Source organism: Anabrus simplex, chromosome 2 (genome assembly GCF_040414725.1).
Source record: "Anabrus simplex isolate iqAnaSimp1 chromosome 2, ASM4041472v1, whole genome shotgun sequence".
Classification (NCBI taxonomy): domain Eukaryota; kingdom Metazoa; phylum Arthropoda; class Insecta; order Orthoptera; family Tettigoniidae; genus Anabrus; species Anabrus simplex.
This window is the reverse complement of record NC_090266.1, coordinates 1032669873-1032690503: the sequence shown is the minus strand read 5'-3', so window position 1 is coordinate 1032690503 and position 20631 is coordinate 1032669873. Positions and strand designations below refer to the sequence as shown.

Below are 20631 nucleotides of genomic sequence, written 5' to 3'. Positions count from 1 at the left end.
TGGGCAAACGGCAGCCTTGCCTCAATCGTTTCTAGATTGCTGCTTCTTTTTCATAGCCTTAGATTTTATCACTGCAGACTGATTTTTGTATAGATTGTAGACAATTCTTCTTTCTTTGTACCCGATCCCGATTATGTTGAGAATCTTGGTCCAATCAAAATTATCGAATGCCTTCTGTAGATCTACGAATGCTACGTACATGGACTTGTCTTTCTTAGTTCGATCCTCTAAGATTAGACATAAAGTCAGGACTGCTTCACATGTTCCTACATTTCTTCTGAAGCCAAACTGCACTTCTCCCAATTCAGCTTCAAATTGTTTTTCCATTCTTCTGTAAATAATACATGTTCAGATTTTGCAAGCATGAGATACTATACTAATGGTGTGGTAGTTTTCACACTTCTCAGCACCTGATTTCTTGAGAACAACATTCTGTCTAAAATTAGATAGCACTTCTCCTGTATTATACATCTTACACACTAAATGGAATAACCTCCCCAAGCTGTTTCTTCCGAAGGCAGGTATGAGGGTATGTCATCAATTCCACATGTTTTGTTCCTATTTATGTCTAAAATACATCCATTAATTATTAGATTTTAGCCTATTCAAAGGTAATACATTTCCAATTTCAATCTATACCTTATTTTCAGGTTCATACTTACCACTGAGAAATTAGCATCAGTTGTTTCACACAATTCACCATGTTCAGGTTTTCTATCAGGACCATCGGTTCTCATGAGACTAACAAAGGCACGTATTTTCTTCAGCATAAATTCGGGTGCTTCAAATCCTTTTAGTTCATTTAGTAGCACATTTGGATTATTCCTGGAAAGATGGAAATGAAAAATTAACATATAAACAATCTACTATTATGGTAAGCCAAAACTTGACCAAATGCAGAAAAAGCATTCAGCACTTCCCTAGTACCGTAGCATATGAATTGAATATATTGTGGGTCAAACTACAGTTACCATAAAATGCCCCAATAATCTGAATTAACATCATCCATTTTAACCCTAGAACTGCTGTGGACACAGGTTTAACTGTCAAGTGCTGCAAGTTATCTTTCTCCAGTGCACTGGATAACATAAGGAAAAAAAAAAAGAGAAAAAAACACTAACTTACCCATATTTTATACACCAATAAGATGCTGAAAAATTCCTCTACACAATTTTGACAAAAGGATTATTAAATTATCATACAAATAATGAATAACATTGTTAGAAATAAATGGTTTTTGATGGTTTCCAATTTTTACACCAGACAAATACTGGGGCTGTACCAAAATTTAAGGTCACGATTGCTTCCTTCCCACTTCTAGGCCTTCCCTATCCCATCGTTGCCATAAGGCCTATCTGTATCCATGCAACGTAAACCAAATTGTGAAAAAAACTATTTGAATTAAAGAAAATAATTCTCCTTGCACACAGAATGTAATTTTCAGGACAAAACGTATTTCTAAAACATGATTATTGGAAGATTAGAAGTGTTTTCTTACCAATTCATGCAACAGTTTTCAATATTTCCTGTTAGATCTTCCAAAAAAAAAATTTACCTAGCCTGACATTTCTGATTTATTTGTTTACAAGTTTAAGATAGGGTCTTCACTTATTCCTTAGGTCTATACTTTTGCTTGTAGTTTTATCGAGGTTCTTAGAAAAATACACACAAATTACTCTTTCTCTGTTTTCACACTCAATCACTGCCAGTATTGTTACACAAATCTTTGAAAATCAAGTGCCCAGTTTCAGAGTCATTAATGAAGTTAGCAGCCATGTTGCTTCTCAGTCCTCAGAAGTATGAAATTACTTCCAATTCTTTAGTCATATAACCGCAAGTCGGCATTTATTTCTCAAAGATCTTTATAAAAAGGACAAAACAAATCCACCACAATTTGAAATCGGTACCATATGATATCTGAATACAAAACTACAGTTGAAATTTGACACCGTCTATCTGAGAGAAGGTTGCACGTGAAGAAACACCATGAAGTTTTGCAGGAAGATGGTCGTGGTTGATAATTTGAGTCATTATGGTATCTAAAGGTATAAATGAATTTTGTGGAGGCTACAATTGAATCATCATCATCATCATCATCATCATCATCATCATCATCAATCATTTCTCTCACCCAGCTCCCACCAGGTTGGGATGTTTGGATACCTTTCCATCTTCCTCTATCCAACCACCATCATTCCTCCTTAACTATGTTCCAATCTAAGTTTATTCTAATTATACCATTCTCGATTGTTTTCAACCACCTTGGTCTGGGTCTCCCTCTTGCCCCCTCACCTTCTATCCGGATCACCACCATCCACTTCAGCATCCTTTCCTCTCCATCCTCCTAACATGTTCAAACCATCTAAGTTTATCCCTCACCATTGCGTCACGAAGTTTTTCCACACTGATTTTCTTCCTGACATCCTCATTTCTTACTATCCTTTCTTAAAACTTTCATTTCACTGGCCTGGATTTTATTCTTGTGTCTTTTGTCAGTGTGCAGGTCTCCACTGCATATGTCAGTATTAGACAGTAGTACATCTTATACATTATCTCTTTACACTTGAATGGTACTTCCTCCCTCCACACCAGGTTTCTCACACTCAGGTAGAATGCATTTACTTGTCGAATCTCTCTATCCAACCCTGCATCCTGGATCGGTTTGCTTCCCAAATACTTGAAGTTATCCACAATTTCAAAGTTTCTTCCCTTTTTGTTTCCACGCTGGTTTTCATTCCAAATTTTCAATAATCTCATTCAAAATGTGAAGCTGACCTTGTACTTGCTCTGTTTGTTCCCCAGACTAAAATATAATTCGCCAACACCATTACCTTCATTAGCTTGTCCCCATACTTTACCTCTGTCTCCTTCACAATTTTGTCCATAACTATTATGAATAACAGTGGTGACGGCACACTTCTTTGTCATAGTCCAGTTTCATTTCAAAACCACTCTATCCTACCCGTATGTGTCTAGACATTGCTACAACAATTTTTGAATATTGCTTGCACATATACTATCATTTGTTTTCCAAATTGTTTCTGTTGCATTACTTTCCAAACCTTTGCTCTGGGTACACTATCATAAGTCTTTTCCAAATCAAGCAATGACATCACCATACCTCTTCCGTATTCCCAATATTTTTCCATTAACGGACTCATACTGAAGATGGAGTCTAGTGCTGAACTTTCAATTTGAAAACCATATTGCTCTCCTTGTAACTGTCTTTCCACCTTTCTTCTCATTCTTTTTTTCAAATACATTTTGACACATATTTGCTACCTGAGACATGAGTGCAATTACTTGCTACTCATCAAACATCATCTCCTCCCCCTTCTTAAATACATAGGTATTATAACTCCTATACTCCAACCATTTGGTACTGATTTTTGTTTCCAAACCCCAAGTCTACCCCTTGGCCTACTGAACAACCAAATGCTCAGCCCGAAAGCCTGCAGATTACAATGTGACACAGGGTCAGTGCAATAAATCCTCTTGGCTTTCTAGACCGGGGTCGCCATCACACTGTTAGATACCACCTCAATTGTTATCATGTAGGCTGAGTGGACCTCAAACCAACCCTCAGGTCCAAGTAAAAATCCCTGCACCGGGTACGAATCAAACCCAGGGCTCCATGTGAGAGAAAATACACCTAAATAGGCTATACAGACATTGTAGACCAATAGGTCATGCTGCTTTTATAATTTCCACACACAGTTAATCCAATCCTACTGCTTTTCCCCACTTTCATTCGTTTGACAGCAGATTCCATCTCTTCCATCATGATTTAATTTTCAGATTCTGTGTCCTCATACTTTACATCTATAATCTTTTCCTATCTCCTCTGGTTGCATAATTATCTCCCCCCCCTTCATCTGCTTTATGCAGACCTTTTCCTCTTCCCTCCTACAAGACCATATAGCATCCGTTTACTGCTATACACATTCTTTTCCAAATCTCATGTAAATTCTTCCCTGCTTTTCTTCACTTACTACTTTCTTGAACCTTTTCATTTCCTGATATTTACTTCTGCTTTCTTCCAATTTACCCCTATTCCATATTTGCCATGCTTTCTTCTTATTTTTCACTGCTTCCTTTACTCTCTCATTACACCATGGGGTCTCTTTATCTTTCACTCTTTCAGCTATTCCACCATAAGCGGAATTTATAATGGATTTTTTCTTGTACTTCCTTGTCATTTACTTTCCATGCTTTTATTTTCTTCTATCTTATTTCTTTCATTTTCACTTTTTTCCTACTTTCATTACTGCTACCATAACTATATTGTCTCCATCAAAGGCTACTTCTGGCAAGGCTGTTATATCTAACAACTGTCAATGATTTGCTCTTTCCACCAAGAAGTAGTCAATTGCTGTCTTTGTCCTTCTGTTTACTCATCCATATCTTATAATCTTTCTACTATTCTTCTTTCTGAACTAGATATTGCCCACACTTAATCCATTTCTCACAAAAAAGTCCACTAAATTCTCTCCCTCTTTCCATATCCAAAAGGTCCAATTACATCTTCCATTTCTTTTCTGTTGCATCCCACCATTGCATTTAAGTCTCCCATGACAATCACTTTCACAGCCTTTATTTCTGTCTCTAGGAATTTGTCCATTATCTTCTTCTTTGCATCCAGTCTGGAGTGCATACACTTGAATGAAATCGTTTACTACATTCTCTGTCCTTAACCATATATTTATTATTCTATCACGTATGAAGTCCACTTTATCTACATACTCATCTAAGTTCTTGTTGTTTATTATTATCCCTCCTCCATTCTTTGCCTTATGTCCTCCACTCCAGTAGAGAATGTATCCCTTCCTCAGTTTCTTCTTTCATTTTCCTCTCCACTAAACCTCACTGAATTCCATCATAACTTTATTCTCCTTCTCTATGAAGTCATGCACCTCTTCTGATTTTCCAGAACTGAAACAATGACCCGATATAGTAATATCTCACAATTTTCTTAGAGTGAGGATAAATCAGGGAAAAACCCAAACTTTGGTCAGTCAATGAAATTAGTTGTGGACTAATATCAAACTCTGTAGCTTTCTCTTCTTTGATCATTCATAGTTCATGTGTTTGTGTCAAGGTAGGTAGGACCTTTTGAATATATCATCATGATCAACTAGCACCACGATAGTAGCTATCGGAGCCATGTTTAAACACCAGATTTCTGCATGAAGCATTTTCTTGGTTGGTAAGCACAGTAAATGTTCAACAAAGAAGACATTCCTGAGTGTATCAAGTATAATCTCATGCACTGCAGAAGTAACTTTAACTCATTTTTGATTTCACCGAGGTTTTTAAGGCCTGATGCTATGCCAATTTTTCAGGAGAAGATTCCAGTTGGATCTACTAGGATGCAAATCTTGCCCACCTTAAGAGGATGGTTAGCGAAATGAGGGCAGATAAAAACAGTGCATTTTTTTTGTTTTTTGTAAGAAAACAGGTGGCAGTACTCACCCAAATTTCTTCATAAACTGAATTTCACACTTTGTTCATGTCTCCAGATGTACCATCTTCTTCTCTTCCAACGGTACTTATTTTACTACTGCCCCACTCTGAAGTAATTTTCTCTTCCATCTGTTTTTCTGGTCCTAAACTTTTGCATAAAGCCACTCATTTCTCTGGAAGAGTCATTTTTCTGAGTTAATGTAAAACAATTGAGCCCATCATCTTCAGAACTGTTTCCTCTTGAACTGCAGTAAATCTATCGGTACTTGCAATGTTTTCTTCACGTTTATTTGATTCACTGTTCACAAATTCAGGAGATACTTCAAAAGAATTGTCATGCTTTCTTTTATTACACACCGGTACAAAATAGTTATTTAAATTAATTTCACTTCTCTAACTTGCGAACCACGTGCACCCCCTGCCCCTACTAAATAACTATGAACTTGCTGCTGCGGCAGCAAAAAACTAGTGTTTAAGCTTTCGAAATGATTTAAAAACAACAGCTGTTAAATTTAAACATACATTAGGCCAGATTATCTACGACGGTTAGCAATTTACTAGTTATTTGCTGCTAGATTGGTATTAACGGCACTTGGTGCATAACAGATACTGTTAAATTGACTTTGACATGCACAGTTTGTTTGCAGAAGGTTGAGAAAACCACCCCTACTCTATTGTATTCCAGTACCCAAAAATGTGGAAGGATAAGAAAGAACAAGGCGAGGATTATCTCTTTCTTTTTATTTAACTCTGAAATTACAACTCAAAATGGTTTTAGGACCCTTCGATAGGCAAGAATGATAATTTTAGAACAATGGTTTACAGAAACTTCAATCATGTGCTCATACACATTATATCTATAGAAATGTAACAAAAGCAGACAAACAAGCTTGATTTTAAGCCATAAGCCTACACATCATAAGAAATGTGATCAGAATATTCTGAGTAATATCCAATTCATGTTTCGCTTTCTTTAGAGAGAAAGATGCCAGTACTGCGTACTGTTGCATACCGCCACAAAAAAACTGGATAAAAACAAACTTTGTAGTGCCTACATATTGAAATGAAATGGAGTATGGCTTTTAGTGGAGTGTCCGAGGACATGTTTGGCTCGCCAGGTACAGGTCTTTCGATCTGACGCCCTTAGGCGACCTGTGCATCATGATGAAGATGAAATGATGATGAAGACAACACATACACTCAGTCCCCATGCCAGAGAAATTAACCAATGATGGTTAAAATTCCCGACCCTGCCGGTAATCGAACCCGGGACCCCTGTGACCAAAGGCCAGCATGCTAACCATTTAGCCATGGAGCCAGACTGCCTACATATTAATATGCAGTGATTTAAAAAAAAATCATAAACCATGGCCTTGAATGAAACCAATGAAAGCAGGAGAAGTCAGAGTCATATCAACTTTGAAAGCAAGGTTCAATTTGTAATGTACAATCTTTGACTGAACTGTCCAGTTCTTATGAAACAGTATGGTAAGTGATAATTAGATAATACACTTATATGCCTGGCTGGATATTCCGATATGGTAATGGAGTAAGACCATACAGCCAGTGACTCAACGCCGAGTGTCGGGCAGCGGCAAATAACTCGACCCTGTAAAGGGGTCAACGGCTTTCGGTGGATGAACCTCGTTAGATAGGTTGATGGTCCCCTACTAGAACACTATCACAAGTGTTTGGCCAAACAGCAAATCAAGCGGAGAAAGAATCCATAATTCTCGTGGTTCCCAACGGTTGTAGAAGCAGACGAGGTCATACCAGACGAACTGGCTGTGAAGGTGCATCTCAGCAGTACTTCGAGTCTCCGGCAGTTCGTTGCAGTCTCGGTGTTTGATCCTGAATGTCTCATTCCATATGAGCCGCAAAACATGGCTTTGAGATCACAGTGCATGGATCACTTCCTGGCAAGCTGAGGTCCACCCAAAACACAGCAACGCCAGTGGCACTTCTTCCAAATGTCACTTATTACTGCCAAAGTCCATCGGCGATGGGATATGGCTTGTGGGAGCAGGTTACAGGTGAAACTAGAAGCTCCTAATTCGGATCTGCATGTTGACAGCAGAAGTGTGATGGTCGTCTTTCTGGGACCTTGCGACTACTCAAGAATTCAGTTCTGCATCTGTTTTGACATGAATATGTCATCGGAAAATTTGCGTGACGTGACACAACAAAATATATGTAACGGAATGACGTCACAAAATATTTTACCAAGCAACAGTGACCTTGAGACGATCACAGGCTGTAGATTTATATAAATAGTGTATGTTGTAATAGAAGGCACTAGTTTAAAATAAGTAGTGTAGTACCATGGCCAACTAGATCTATGCTGTATACGTTGGGCGTGGTAGTACTAACATTCAGATCAATCGCCTCTCTCTTATGGCAAACACTGTAGAACTAATATGTAAATCCACAGCCTCCTGTTTAGGCTATAACTTATGGCTGGCAGTCATCTGAAATTAGCAACCATTGACGTTTTATAGTAACAATGAACTTGAGAGGTGCACGGGCTATAGATTTGTATTTTTAAAATACCTCTGTACTAGTGATGGGTCGAGCTAGCTCTTTTGAAGGAGCTAGCTCATTCGGTCCCGCTCCTAACTGAGAATCCTTCAAAAAAGTTAGTTCATTCGTTCACATGCTGAGAGTGGGAAGGTTGGAGCGAGCCAGGGAAATCAGACGGCTCACCTTCATCAGGTTCGTTCGTTCGTTCGTTCATCCAGTTTTCGAGCTCCATTGGAGACGACTCTTCTCGACTTCCAGTCATATGTGAATGAACAAGATAGCGCAAGATAGATTAAAATTCCCACAACAGATGGCAACAGAATGTCCAGTTCGGTCGCGGCACTCTACTCTTGGAATAGAATAAATGAATATCTAATACTTGCACTGCTGGCAACATTGGCAATTAATCAAATGATACAGTTTTATATACAGTAAAGTAACAAAGAAACCAGAAACATATGCACAAATATACAATAGTAATGTACGATATCTAATATTACTTTTCCTAAGTTCCATTCTCTTCTCTCTTTAAAATGATGTCTTTAAAGACTGAATAAACCATACAAGACCTACGGTCAATATATTGGCACTCATTACATGTTAATAAATAATTATTTTAAAGTATACCGAGATACAAGTTTGCATGGTATATACTATGACATAAGTTATTTACATTTTAAAGCCCAAAATAAAGTTATTTTATTTTTTACAGATAACCCTTGACTCCTGTTCATATTTGAATGAATGAGATAGTGCGAGATAATTTACATTTCCCACAATAGATGCAACACAATGTCCATTTCGGTCATGGCACTCTGCTCTTGGAATACAACGAATGAACGACTGCTCTGCTGGTAACATTGGCAACTAATTCAATGATACAGTTTTATATTAAATAACTAAGAAACATATGTACAAATATACAATTAAAAAAATGGCATATGGCTTTTAGTGCCGAGAGTGTCCGAAGACAAGTTCGGATTGTCAGGTGCAGGTCTTTTGATTTGACTCCCGTAGGCGACCTGCGCATCCTGATGAGGGTGAAATGATGATGAAGATGACACACACACCCAGACTCCAGGCCAGCAAAATTAACCAATTATGGTTAAAATTCCCGACCCTGCCGGGAATCAAACCTGGGACCCCTGTAACCACAGGCCAGCACGCTAACCATTTTGCCATGGAGCCGGACAAATATATACAATATTAATGTATGACATCTAATATTACTTTGCCTAAGTTCCACTTTCTTCTCTCTTAAAATGATGTCTTTCAAGACTGAATGCACTGCACAAGACGTATGTTCAATATATTGGCACTCCTTACACGTTAATAAATTATTTTAAAATGTTATACTGCGATATAAGTTACTGCAGTATATACTATGGCATGAATTATTTATTGTTTAAAGCCCAAAATGGTGTAATATTACATTTTCCTTGGTTTTGATGTAAAACTATATAATTCTTTTCCACTGAAACGTGATAACGAATTATACGGGCAATCGGCATTATAATTTGTTGATTCATAACTAGGGCCCGGATTTTTAGTTTTTAAACTACTTTATTCCTTGTTAGCTAACCACAGTATTTTAACTTACTTATCCATTTCATCACCATTGGAGTAAATTACTAAAATTTTATAAAATCTAAAAATGGCTAAATAAGACGTTAAAACCTAAAACAACTAAATGGGCTATTCAAGACAATATTACATTATTTTGAAATAGAATTACCAGATATTAATGAAAGTGAATGATTTCTAAAAAATAAAAATTATGCACGACTTTTTGAAACAACTTCATGGTTTGGAACTTGAAGTAGTTTGTAAGTATAACTTGTGCGAGCGAAACAACGTGATACGATACCATTCCACCAGGGTAGAGCGCAAATCAAGAGGCAGCCCCCTGGCATTCACTGACCTGTATCTAGCAGGTACAAGCCTGTCTAACTTGCCAACTTCAGTGCATCTCTCATTGTGTACGGTCGACTACCGCCAGCCACTGCACTTTTTTCTGTTTAGCTCTATACACATTATTGTGCGACAGACTAAAATTAATTTTCCCTATAAATCAATCATTTAAGGCAGTTTAAGCAGCTTACTCATCTCAGAAGTAGCAATGCCTAAAGGCAAGTCATCTCAAAGTAGGTTGATTCACTAGTGGATTTTTAACGATCCGGACCTCACTACAGATGGCAAAATTATATTTTGCCAAGTCTGCCAAAAGCAGGTAACAAATTATTTAGCATACCTAAAAAAAAAAAAAAAAAAAAAAAAAAAAAAGTCCCCATTACTGTAATGAAAAGCAAGTCTTATAGAAAATTATAAATGAGTTCACATAAATATTATGGTTGAAAGCTCATAAGATGAATGCTGCAAAGCAAACCTCAGATGAGTAATAGTACTAGGGAGTCCACACAAAATAAAAAGTTGAGTGAATAGTACATACATTGTGTCTACAATAAACTATAATTATTTTATTTACATTTTTTTCCAGGTGGCATGTGACCAAAAATCACAGTTTGTGCAGCAGAAGGAATCTACAGGACATATCAGCAACATTGCTATAAAAATGGAGCAATTTTCCATTGCACCAGCCACTAATTTCCAGTTTTCCTGGCACTTCAATGGTGGATAATTTTTATATCAGTTTATGTAAAGCGCTGGTTTCGGCACACGTGCCATGGAATGCACTACATAATCCTGTGTTGAAGAAATTTCTTGAGGACATCAGTTGCTGTATGATACCAGATGTGTCCATGTTGAGAACAAGTTAATTGGAAAAACTTTACGAGAAATCTATCTAAGACATAAGAGGTGATATAGGCGATCGTTACATTTGGCTTTCGGTGGACAAGACCACAGATACTTGTGGTCGTTATATAGCAAACATTGCGGTAGCTAAATTAGATACCATAGAGCATGGTAAACCTCATATTATACTGTGCAAGATGCTGGAAAAAACGAACCATAGCTTGTACCATCCGAGTTGCTCTTTGCATTCTTTGGCCAAGAGAAACAGGATGACAAGTTTTTACTTCTTTTGAGTGACAGTGCAGCATATATGATCAATGCTGATGAAGTATTGAGGAGTTTCGACCTTAACATGCTGCATGTAACTTGCATTGCCCATGGCTTACACAGATTGGTTGAAGAGGTTAGAAATAATTTTCCAGGAGTAAACAAAACAGTATTGATTCTTTTGTGAAAAAGGTGTTTCTTAAAGCTCCTAGCTGCATTCTCACATTCAAGGAAATGTTGCCTCAAACTCCTCTTCCTCCCGAACCCATCATCACTCGTTGGGGAACATGGCTCAATACAGCCATATACTATGCCAATCACTTTGAAGACATTACAAATGTTATAAATCCTTTTGATGTCGATGAGGCACTCTGCACAGTGAAGGCTAAAACAGCTCTCACGAACAAGAACACTGTTTCACTTGCCTTCATTAGGGCACACTTTGTTGATCTTCCTCCAGCTATTGAGCGTGTTGAAGCGGGATCATTGACATTAAAAGATGCAATAGAAGTTGTGGACTCCATTTCGAAGAAAGAAATACCAGGACCAGTGGGTGCAGCCTATTCACTCAAGCTCACCAAAACTCTACGTCGAAACCCTTGATTTTCAACAATGAATAATGTTTCTGCAATACCTTAGGGAGGAGAAGTTACTGATGAGGTACCATGGGGACCGAGAGCTATTGCTTCAATGACTTCTTGTTGTGTGGAGTGTACATTTTCCTGCTATAAGAATATTCTGAGAGATAACAGAAAAACTTTTACTGTGCAAAATCAGGAAGTGCATTTAGTTGTAGAATGCAACAGCAAGTGAAAATTGTGTTCTGTGCTTCTGAAAATGTTCGTTTCTTGATGCATTAGAAGTGACAAAAATTTAACCTACAAGAAACATTTATAGTATTTGTGCATAATTATTCTTTGTTATTTTTAATTTCAGTTGGTACGATGTGTCTGAAATGCTTTCATTAAGCCATTCTGTCCCATATTTAGAGAATATTTTGAAATAAGTGGTATAGTTTTGTACTAGAGAGACGTGAAGGTTACAATAAAGTACAAAAAAGTTTGAATGAATAGTATAACTTTAGTAATAATTGAAATGATTGTCAAATCTCTTTCAGGAGGATAAAAAACTAAAAAAGAACTATTTTGAGCTATTAAATAAACTAAAAATTGGTTTCTAAGAACCTAAAAATCTGGGCTCTATTCAAAACTATGACCGCATTTAAGAAATAGGTGAGGAACTGTCAGAGTATTTCTTAATTATTTCAGAGAGGAAAAACTATGCTGTTTTCTACTTATCGGTGGTGTATTTAGTGCTGTGGATAGTGACCGTTTTCTTGCATAGTTTTGGAAAGTTAACTGGCTGTACTTATTTGTCCTTAACCTTATGGACCTACAGTACATTCTTCAGAGATTATAAATGCTTACAGGAAGTGAACTGGCAATTAATGCTCAATAACACGTTGCTTTATTTCATTTCTTTGTTTCGTTGGGTAGGACGCCTCCAAGACTATGGCACCAAAACTATTCATAGCATGCTGTACCATGAACACTGCACTGACAAGAGTGCAAGTGAGAAGAGGCTAGACCAACCCTAGACTGGGTAAGCTATAGAAAGTGGCATCTCTATGTCACGTGAATATCTGAAGCATGCTACTGGCTAAAAATGAACGAGTCGATGATATGAGCTAGCTCTTCTTGGAGTTGCAATTCATGAGACAGTCTGTTTGTTCATTCGTTTGTTCACAAAAGAGTCATATTCAAATGACCAACTCTCAAGGAGAGATCTAGCTCTGAGCTTTCTGGGGTGAGTCGTTCAAAAGAGTCAGTTCGTTCATAAATGACCCATTACTACTCTGTAAACATCTCTGAAATAATGAAAATAAATAGCTCATTATCAATATTTGAGTTTCATTTAATGAAAGACATATTTATAATCATTAGCTTTTTGGAAAGGGAAAAGTTTATACTCTTTTCAGATGACCCTCACCCTATAAGAGCTATTCTTACAGGGCAGGTGTCCTATTACAGCATACTTAACTACCCCCCTTCTCTACTGATGTTTTGATGGCACCCGTATTTTTTATCGATATCAGAAATATTGTGGTAGAAAGTGGTGATGTCTCTCAATCTATTTCAACACCAGGCATGGAAGAGTTTGTGACTGTGAATTAACAATACATACAAATGCAATGATTAAAATAATTATAACTGTTTTATTTTAAATTTATGAATATACAGGGTTATTCATATAAGATGTTAGACCGAAATGATACAGAATTAACTGAAGATATAAATATTCTGTTTTCTTTTTCTCCTTTGCAAGTTGCTTTACATCGCACAGACACAGGTAGGTCTTATGGTGACGATGAGACGGGAGAGGGCTAGGATTGGGAAGGAAGCGGCCGTGGCCTTAATTAAGGTACAGCCCCAGCATTAGCCTGGTGTGAAAATGGGGAACATCGGAAAACCATCTTCAGGGCTGCCAACAGTGGGGTTTAAACCCACTATCTCCCAAATACCGGATACTGGCTGTACTTAAGCAACTGCAGCTATTGAGCTTGGTATTCTGTGTTCACATTCTAAATTTGTATTAATGGTTTTTAAAAAATGTACTTATCTGGGCAGGCCTGTTTAGGATTACTGCTGCCCACCCCATACAGGCAAGGCCCTAGAAAAGGTGGGCTAAATGTTGGAAGTCACATCTTAATCCAGCTGGGTGGCTGCACCCAGCAGGTCACCCATCATGTGGCTGAAAATCAAAAGCAGGAAAGACACACACTCTAAAAATTGGAACATAGAACATCAGAACTTTACTTGACATTAAAGATAATGACAGGCCTGAGAAAAGAACAGCTCTTGTTACCTGTGAGCTCCCTAGACTCAACAGTGATGTTGCTGCTTTAAGTTTAACCTGACTATCCACTGAAGGAAAAATTGCTGAGTTTGGTACAGGATGTACCATTTTCTGGAAGAAAAATGAGGAGCAGGAACATCGCATTCATGGTGTGGGATTCATTGTGAAGACTAAACTGGTTATTGACAACAACTTACTCCCACTGCAATCAGCAAAAGACTTATGATTCTCCACATTCCATGCTCAGGAGGTACTTTTATGACTCTCATCTCTGCTTATGCTCCAACCTTGTAATGTGGAGCCTGCCCAAACACAGATGAAGGACTGAATTCCTCATGATGATATAAAGGATAAGTTCTACAATCAGCTAAGCACAACCATCACCACGGTACCATCTGCAGATTACCTCCTACTTCTTGGCTATTTCAATGCTAGAGTTGGAAGAAGTAACTGGCTAAGGAAAAATGTGATGGGTAAACAAGGACTAGGAAAATGTAATCCAAATGGATTACTGATTCTCAGTCTTTGTGCATAATATGAACTCTTCATCACCAACGCTCAGTTCCGAATGCCTAACTGCTTCAAGACCATGTGAATGCATCCTTGTTCCAAGCATTTACACATCCTTGATTACATCATTACCTGGCAGTATGATAAAGACGTACTTCTTACCAGAACAGCAAGAAATATTGATAATTGTTGAGCAGATCACAAACTCATTATTTGTCAACTCAGGATCACCATATGCCCTAAACCCCCTACTCATTTCCAAAACTACAAAACTTGTCCAGAAGAAAGTTTAACATATTCAAAATCCTTTGCCACAGATTTTCAGAATATAATCATCCAGCTGACAGATAATCCAGTTAACATAAATGACGTTCAGGAAGAATGGGCCACTTTGCAGAAGATAATCACAAAGTCACCTGAGGAAACCATTGGTTCAGTAAAGCAGAAGAGACAAGACAGGTTTGATGAAAACAATGAGGAAATTTCGTGTCTCATTATTGTAAAAAGGCAAGCCTATCAATCCCATCTTCAAGATCCATTCTCCAACACAAAGAAAGCACATTTTCTAGAACTCGAAAGAACATGTCAAACAAAGATACAAGAAATTAAGAATACCTGGTGGCAATAGAAATCTCAGGAACTTCAGACTATCTGATGCTTGAAACTGGAGAAACTTTTACGCAGGAATAAAGGAGCTGTAATGGTCCATCTCACTCTTCATCAGGTACACTGAAAAGGGCTGACAACTCTACCAATCTTACTGACAGCCATGACATCCTGGAGCATTGAAAGGAGCATTTCTCCACCCTTCTAAATTTTCTTTCCACTACTGTTGAAGCCTTTCTTCGTGATGTGCCACAAAAACCTGAACAACCACGGATGACAGTTCTGCCAACTTACCAAGAATTCATTGTAGCTCTCAAGCAACTGAATTCTAGAAAGGCACCTGGCACAGATATCATACCTCTGGAATTAATTCAACCTGGGGGTCAATCCCTCACAAAGCAGATTTTCACTCTCATCCTCAAAATTTGGGAAGTCAAAGAAGTACCTGGTAAACTAAAAAAATGCAACTATCATTTCAATCTTCAAGAAAGGTGATTGTAGGATTTGTGGCAACCATCGCGGTATATTACTACAAACTATTGTAGGTAAACTTCTTGCAAGAATTTTGTTTACTCTGAGAGGTTCCAATGTGGGTTTTTATCCTCCAGAAGCACAGTTGATTTGATTTTCTGTGCAAAGCAACTTCAGGAAAAATGTGGAGATCAACGGAATCCTCTCTTCATAGTTTTTATGATCTGGAAAAGGAATTTCCGAGACCTGCTAAGTGGGCAGTGCTGAAACATTTTAGCAGTCCTCAGCATTTTGATGATCTCATTCAGGCTCTTCATGATGGCATGACTGGGAAGATTTGCCATCAGGATAAGTTTTCAGATGAATTTCCTGTTACTCATGGACTGAAACAAGGCTGTGTGCTTGCTCCAACACTATTTGCATTATATTTAGCTGCCATGCTATATGAGTCGCCTATGAACAACCCAGGTTTGTTGGTCAGGTGTTGTTTTGATGGAGGCCTTTCTTAACCTAACTAGACTTCGCTCTCGGAGGCTCAACCAGGTTACAAAGGTAACCAAAATGTTGTATGCAGATGATGCTGCATCACCTACACTCACACCAGAGGAACTGCAACAATCGGTTAACTGCTACACGAGTGTATGTGATTGTTCTAGTCTCACCATTAACATTCAAGACCAAGGTCCTGGCACAACCTTCACAAGGCACAACGCTTCCACATTTCAACATCTCCATCTCAGATACTCCACTAGAGCAGGTAGAAATTTTTCGTGCCTGAGTAGTATCCTGTGTAATTGTGAGCAAGATGTAGAGAAGAGAATTGGTGCTGCCCATGCAGCACTTTAGCAACTATCACACCGGATATTCACGAATAAAGACATGACCGCGGACACAAATCTCATGGTGTGTCATCACAACATTGCTGTATGGTCATGATACTTGGACCCTTGGACTTGGACAAAAACACTAATCCATCCTTACGATCAAAAGGGAAGACCATGTCACCAACATTGCTGTTCTCGAAAAAGCACATGCCAAGAGTATAGAATCGTCCATCATTGTTCATCAGCTTAGATGAATTGCCATTTCCTCTGGATGAGTGATACTAGATTTTCTCCCCAAATCCTGCATGGTCAAGTTTGTTCTGGCACTGGAGATCACAGAGCCCATATTAGGTGCTACTAGGACCAGCTTAACCACATCATGAAAATGACAGGTCTCAATCCACAAACAAGGGACACGCTTGCTCAAGACCGTTCCATCTGGCGCCAGATCATCCCTGTTGCTGTTAATCTGTTTGAAGGGGAACAATGCAGATATGAAGAGGCCAGGAGATATGTTAAAATGAGAAATTACAAAAAATTATCTTCACGGCTACCAAAGGTGAGATTCAAACCCACTTTCTTCTTAATATAAACTCACAGCTACATGACACAAACCGTGTAACCAATTGCTCGGTACCTTGCTATCGATTGACAGAATTCTTCCACTGTTCGGAACTTACATAATTACTGGCGCGCGGTGAACCGGAGAGCAGGGAAAATGCCCTTCCCTCCACGCAGCCTTGCTGCCGTTACCGTAGCAACCTCCTTACTACTGCATAGCGAAAAATATTAGCTCGCTCTTCAGACATTGCCCGAGTGGCTTTTAAATGTAAATCAGTTTATACCTGTGCTCTTATTAAGTCATTATTACCACTCTCTCTAGTGGTTTTCTACACAGAGAACTTTCTTTGAGGGTGCATAGATTTTTGTCTTGGTGGATACATTTTCTGCCTTTATTACATCTACCATTAGTCGTAGACCTTTGAAGTTGGTACCATTTAGGTGATCATCCTTGATAATTGTCCCTCGAATGAAAATATCATTGATTTAGCTCCAGTTCTAAAATTTGCATTCTATGCGCTCTGGATGTTATGACACAATGTTTTTCAGGAGAAAGATACTGCTACGCTTCAATCAGACTAGCTGGCACTGCATTTCCAGTGGTCACATTCCTTAGCCGAGCAACTAAGTGATCCTGAACAGTAATCATACTATTCTCGATAGTTTTCAACCACCTTAGTATGGGTCTCCCTCTTACTCTCACTGCTTCTATCTGGGTTTCCACCATCCTCTGCAGCATCTTTCACTCTTTCATCCTCTTAACATATCCAAACCACCTACGTTTATACCACACAAATAAGTCGTAAAACCCTCCCACTCAAATTTTGATACCGATGCCTTCATTTCTTACTCTGTCCTTTCCTGTCTTTCTTATCATACTTCTAAACAATTTCATTTCACTGGCCTGGATTTTACTCTTGTGTCTTTTTATCAGTGTCCAGGTTTCTGTTGCATATGTCAATATTGGGTAGTAGTACATCTTATACATCACCTCTTTTCACTTCATTGGTACTTTCTACCTCCACACCAGGTTTCTCACACTCTGGTAGAATGCATTTCCTTGTTGAATCCTCTTACTGATCTCCACATCCAGCCCTGCATCCTGCATCCGTTCACTTCCCAAGTACTTGAAGATCTCCACAATTTCAAGGTTCTTTTCCTTTATTTTATCATTCCCTTCCCTCTCTCCTGAAGTCAGCAACATTGTGCTACGCGTTTCCAAGCTGATTCGCATTCCATATCTTTCAATAATCTCACTCAACTTGTCGGGTTGTTTGCTCCCCACAGTATCATCAGCAAACAGCATTATGTTCATTACCCTGTCCCCATATTTTACCTTTGTGTCCTTCACAATTTCATCCATAACCATTATAAATAACAGTGGTGACAGCTCACTTCCTTGTCATAGTCCAGTTTCATTCCAAAACCACTCCGTTCTCCACACGTGTCTGGACGCTGCTGCAACAATTTTTGTACATTGCTTGGACATATTCTAATCACTTGTTTTCCAAATCCTATCTACTGAATTTCTTTCCATACCTCTGCTCTGGGTACACTATTGTAAGCCAAATCAAGGAATGTTATCACCGTATCTCTTCATATTCCCAATGTTTTTTCACTAACTGACTTATACTGAAGATGGGGTCTAGTGTTGATTTTCCACTTCGAAAGCCATATTGCTCTTCTTGTACTTGTCCGGCTCAGTGGCTAAATGGTTAGCGTGCTGGCCTTTTGTCCGAGGGGTCCCGGGTTCGGTTCCTGATTGGGCTGGGGATTTTAACTTTCAATACTTAATTCCTATGGCTCGGGGGCTTGGGGTTTGTGACATGTTCAGCATTAGATTTCATCTCAGATAGGGCCCTATCCCCACAGACGCACAGGTCGCCTATACAGTGTCAACTCGAAAAATCTGCAGTAGGTCTCTCCGGAGGCCACACGCCATTGTTGTTCTTGTGCTTGGCCTTCCACCTTTCTTTTCATTCTCTTTTCTAGTAACCTTTCAAATATTTTTGCTACCTGACATATGAGTGTGATCCCTTGATAATGATCACGTATCTTCTTGTTAACCTTCTGAAATACCCCCCCCCCCCCACCAAGGCGCAACAGCCCCGAAGGACCATGGCCTACCAAGCGACCGCTGCCCAGCCTGAAGGCCTACAGATTATGAGGTGTCATGTTGTCAGCACAGCACGATGGATCCTCTCGGCCGTTATTCTTGCCTTTCTAAACCGGGGCCGCTATCTCACCAACAGATAGCTCCTCAATTGTAATCATGCAGGCTGAGTAGACCTCGAAACAGCCCTCAGATACAGGTAAAAATCCCTGACCTGGCCAGGAATCGAACCCAGGGCCTCTGGGTTAGGGGCAGGCACACTACCCCTACACCACGGGGCCGACCCTTCTGAAATACAGTATAGGTATTTACTACACCCATTTGGTACCAATTATTCTTTCCAAATATATCTAAGTAGCTTATACAACCATTGTAGACCAACAAGTCCTGCTGCTTTTATATTTCCACGAACAATTCATCCAATCCTGCTGATTTTCCCACTTTCATTCGTTTGAAAGCAGATTCTGTCTCTTCCATTGTGATTTAATTCCCGGATTCTGTGTCCTCACACTTTACCTCTATCATCCTTTCCGAATCCCTTCTCACATTTAGGATTTCATCAAAGCAATCCTTCCATCTTTTCCTTATCTCCTCTGGTTGTATTATTATCTCTCCTTTTTTCCCCTTTCACCTGCTTTCTGCAGACTCTTCCTTCCTACAAGTCCATATAGTATAATTTTACCCCTACAGACATCCTCTTCCAACTCCCATGTAAATCCTTCTCAGCTTCTTTTCTTCACTAACTACTTTCTTGCACCTTCTTCTCATTTCCTCATAATTTCTTCTGCTTTCTTCCATTTTATCCCCATTTCATACTTGCCATGTTTATACATATTTTTCACTGCTGTCCGGCTCCATGGCTAAAGGGTTAGCACGCTGACCTTTGGCCACAGGGGTCCTGGGTTCGATTCCTGGCAGGATCGGGAATTTTAACCATATTTGGTTAATTTTACTGACACAGGGGGCCAGGTGTACATGTTGTCTTCATCGCCATTTCATCCTCATCACGATGTGCAGGTCGCCCACGGGAGTCGAATCAAAAGACCTGCATCTGGCGAGCCGAACTTGTCCTCGGACACTCCCGGCACTAAAAGCCATACGCCAGTTCATTTCACTGCTACCTTTATCCTCTCATTCCACCAAGAGGTCTCTTTATCTTTCACTCCTTTATCTATTCTGCCACAAGCACACTCTACACAGCTTACTAATGTCTTCTTGAACATGTCCCATTCCACTTCCTTACTATATACCCCAGTTCTGGGTATATGTTATTTCAATTCATTTTGGAAGTTTTCTTTTACTTCCATATCTTTTCATTTGCATACTTCAATTGTTTATCTCTTATTTCTTTCCTTTTCACATTTTTTCCTCCTACTTTCATTTTTGCTACCACTACTTTATGGTCACCATCAAAGGCTACTTCAAGTGAGGCCGTTACATCAGACAATAGCTGGATTTACAGTATCTTCAAGTAATATGGCCCATATAATTCTTCCTGCACTTATAGCACCTTACATGCCAAATTTGTACAATATGCAGTGGAACTTTATGTATCAATTTGTGATAGTAACACTATCCCAATTACTATGTTTACTTTTTTTTTTATATGACAAGGTGCTGGAATTGTTGTCCTGCATTAGTTCTTGAATCCTAGAACTGGCAACTGTTGAGGATTCGACACTTCGG

At 38.9% G+C, this 20631-nt stretch overlaps 1 protein-coding gene across 1 annotated transcript in view; it reads right to left on the bottom strand.

Annotated features, from left to right (window-relative positions):
- The window catches only part of LOC136863262 (uncharacterized), a 171424-nt gene that overhangs the window by 15591 nt on the left and 135202 nt on the right, over positions 1–20631 (bottom strand). The window contains exon 6 of the mRNA XM_067139645.1: positions 663–825. Within this exon, the coding sequence (XP_066995746.1) occupies positions 663–825 (163 nt within the window). The remainder of the gene's footprint in view (positions 1–662; positions 826–20631) is intronic.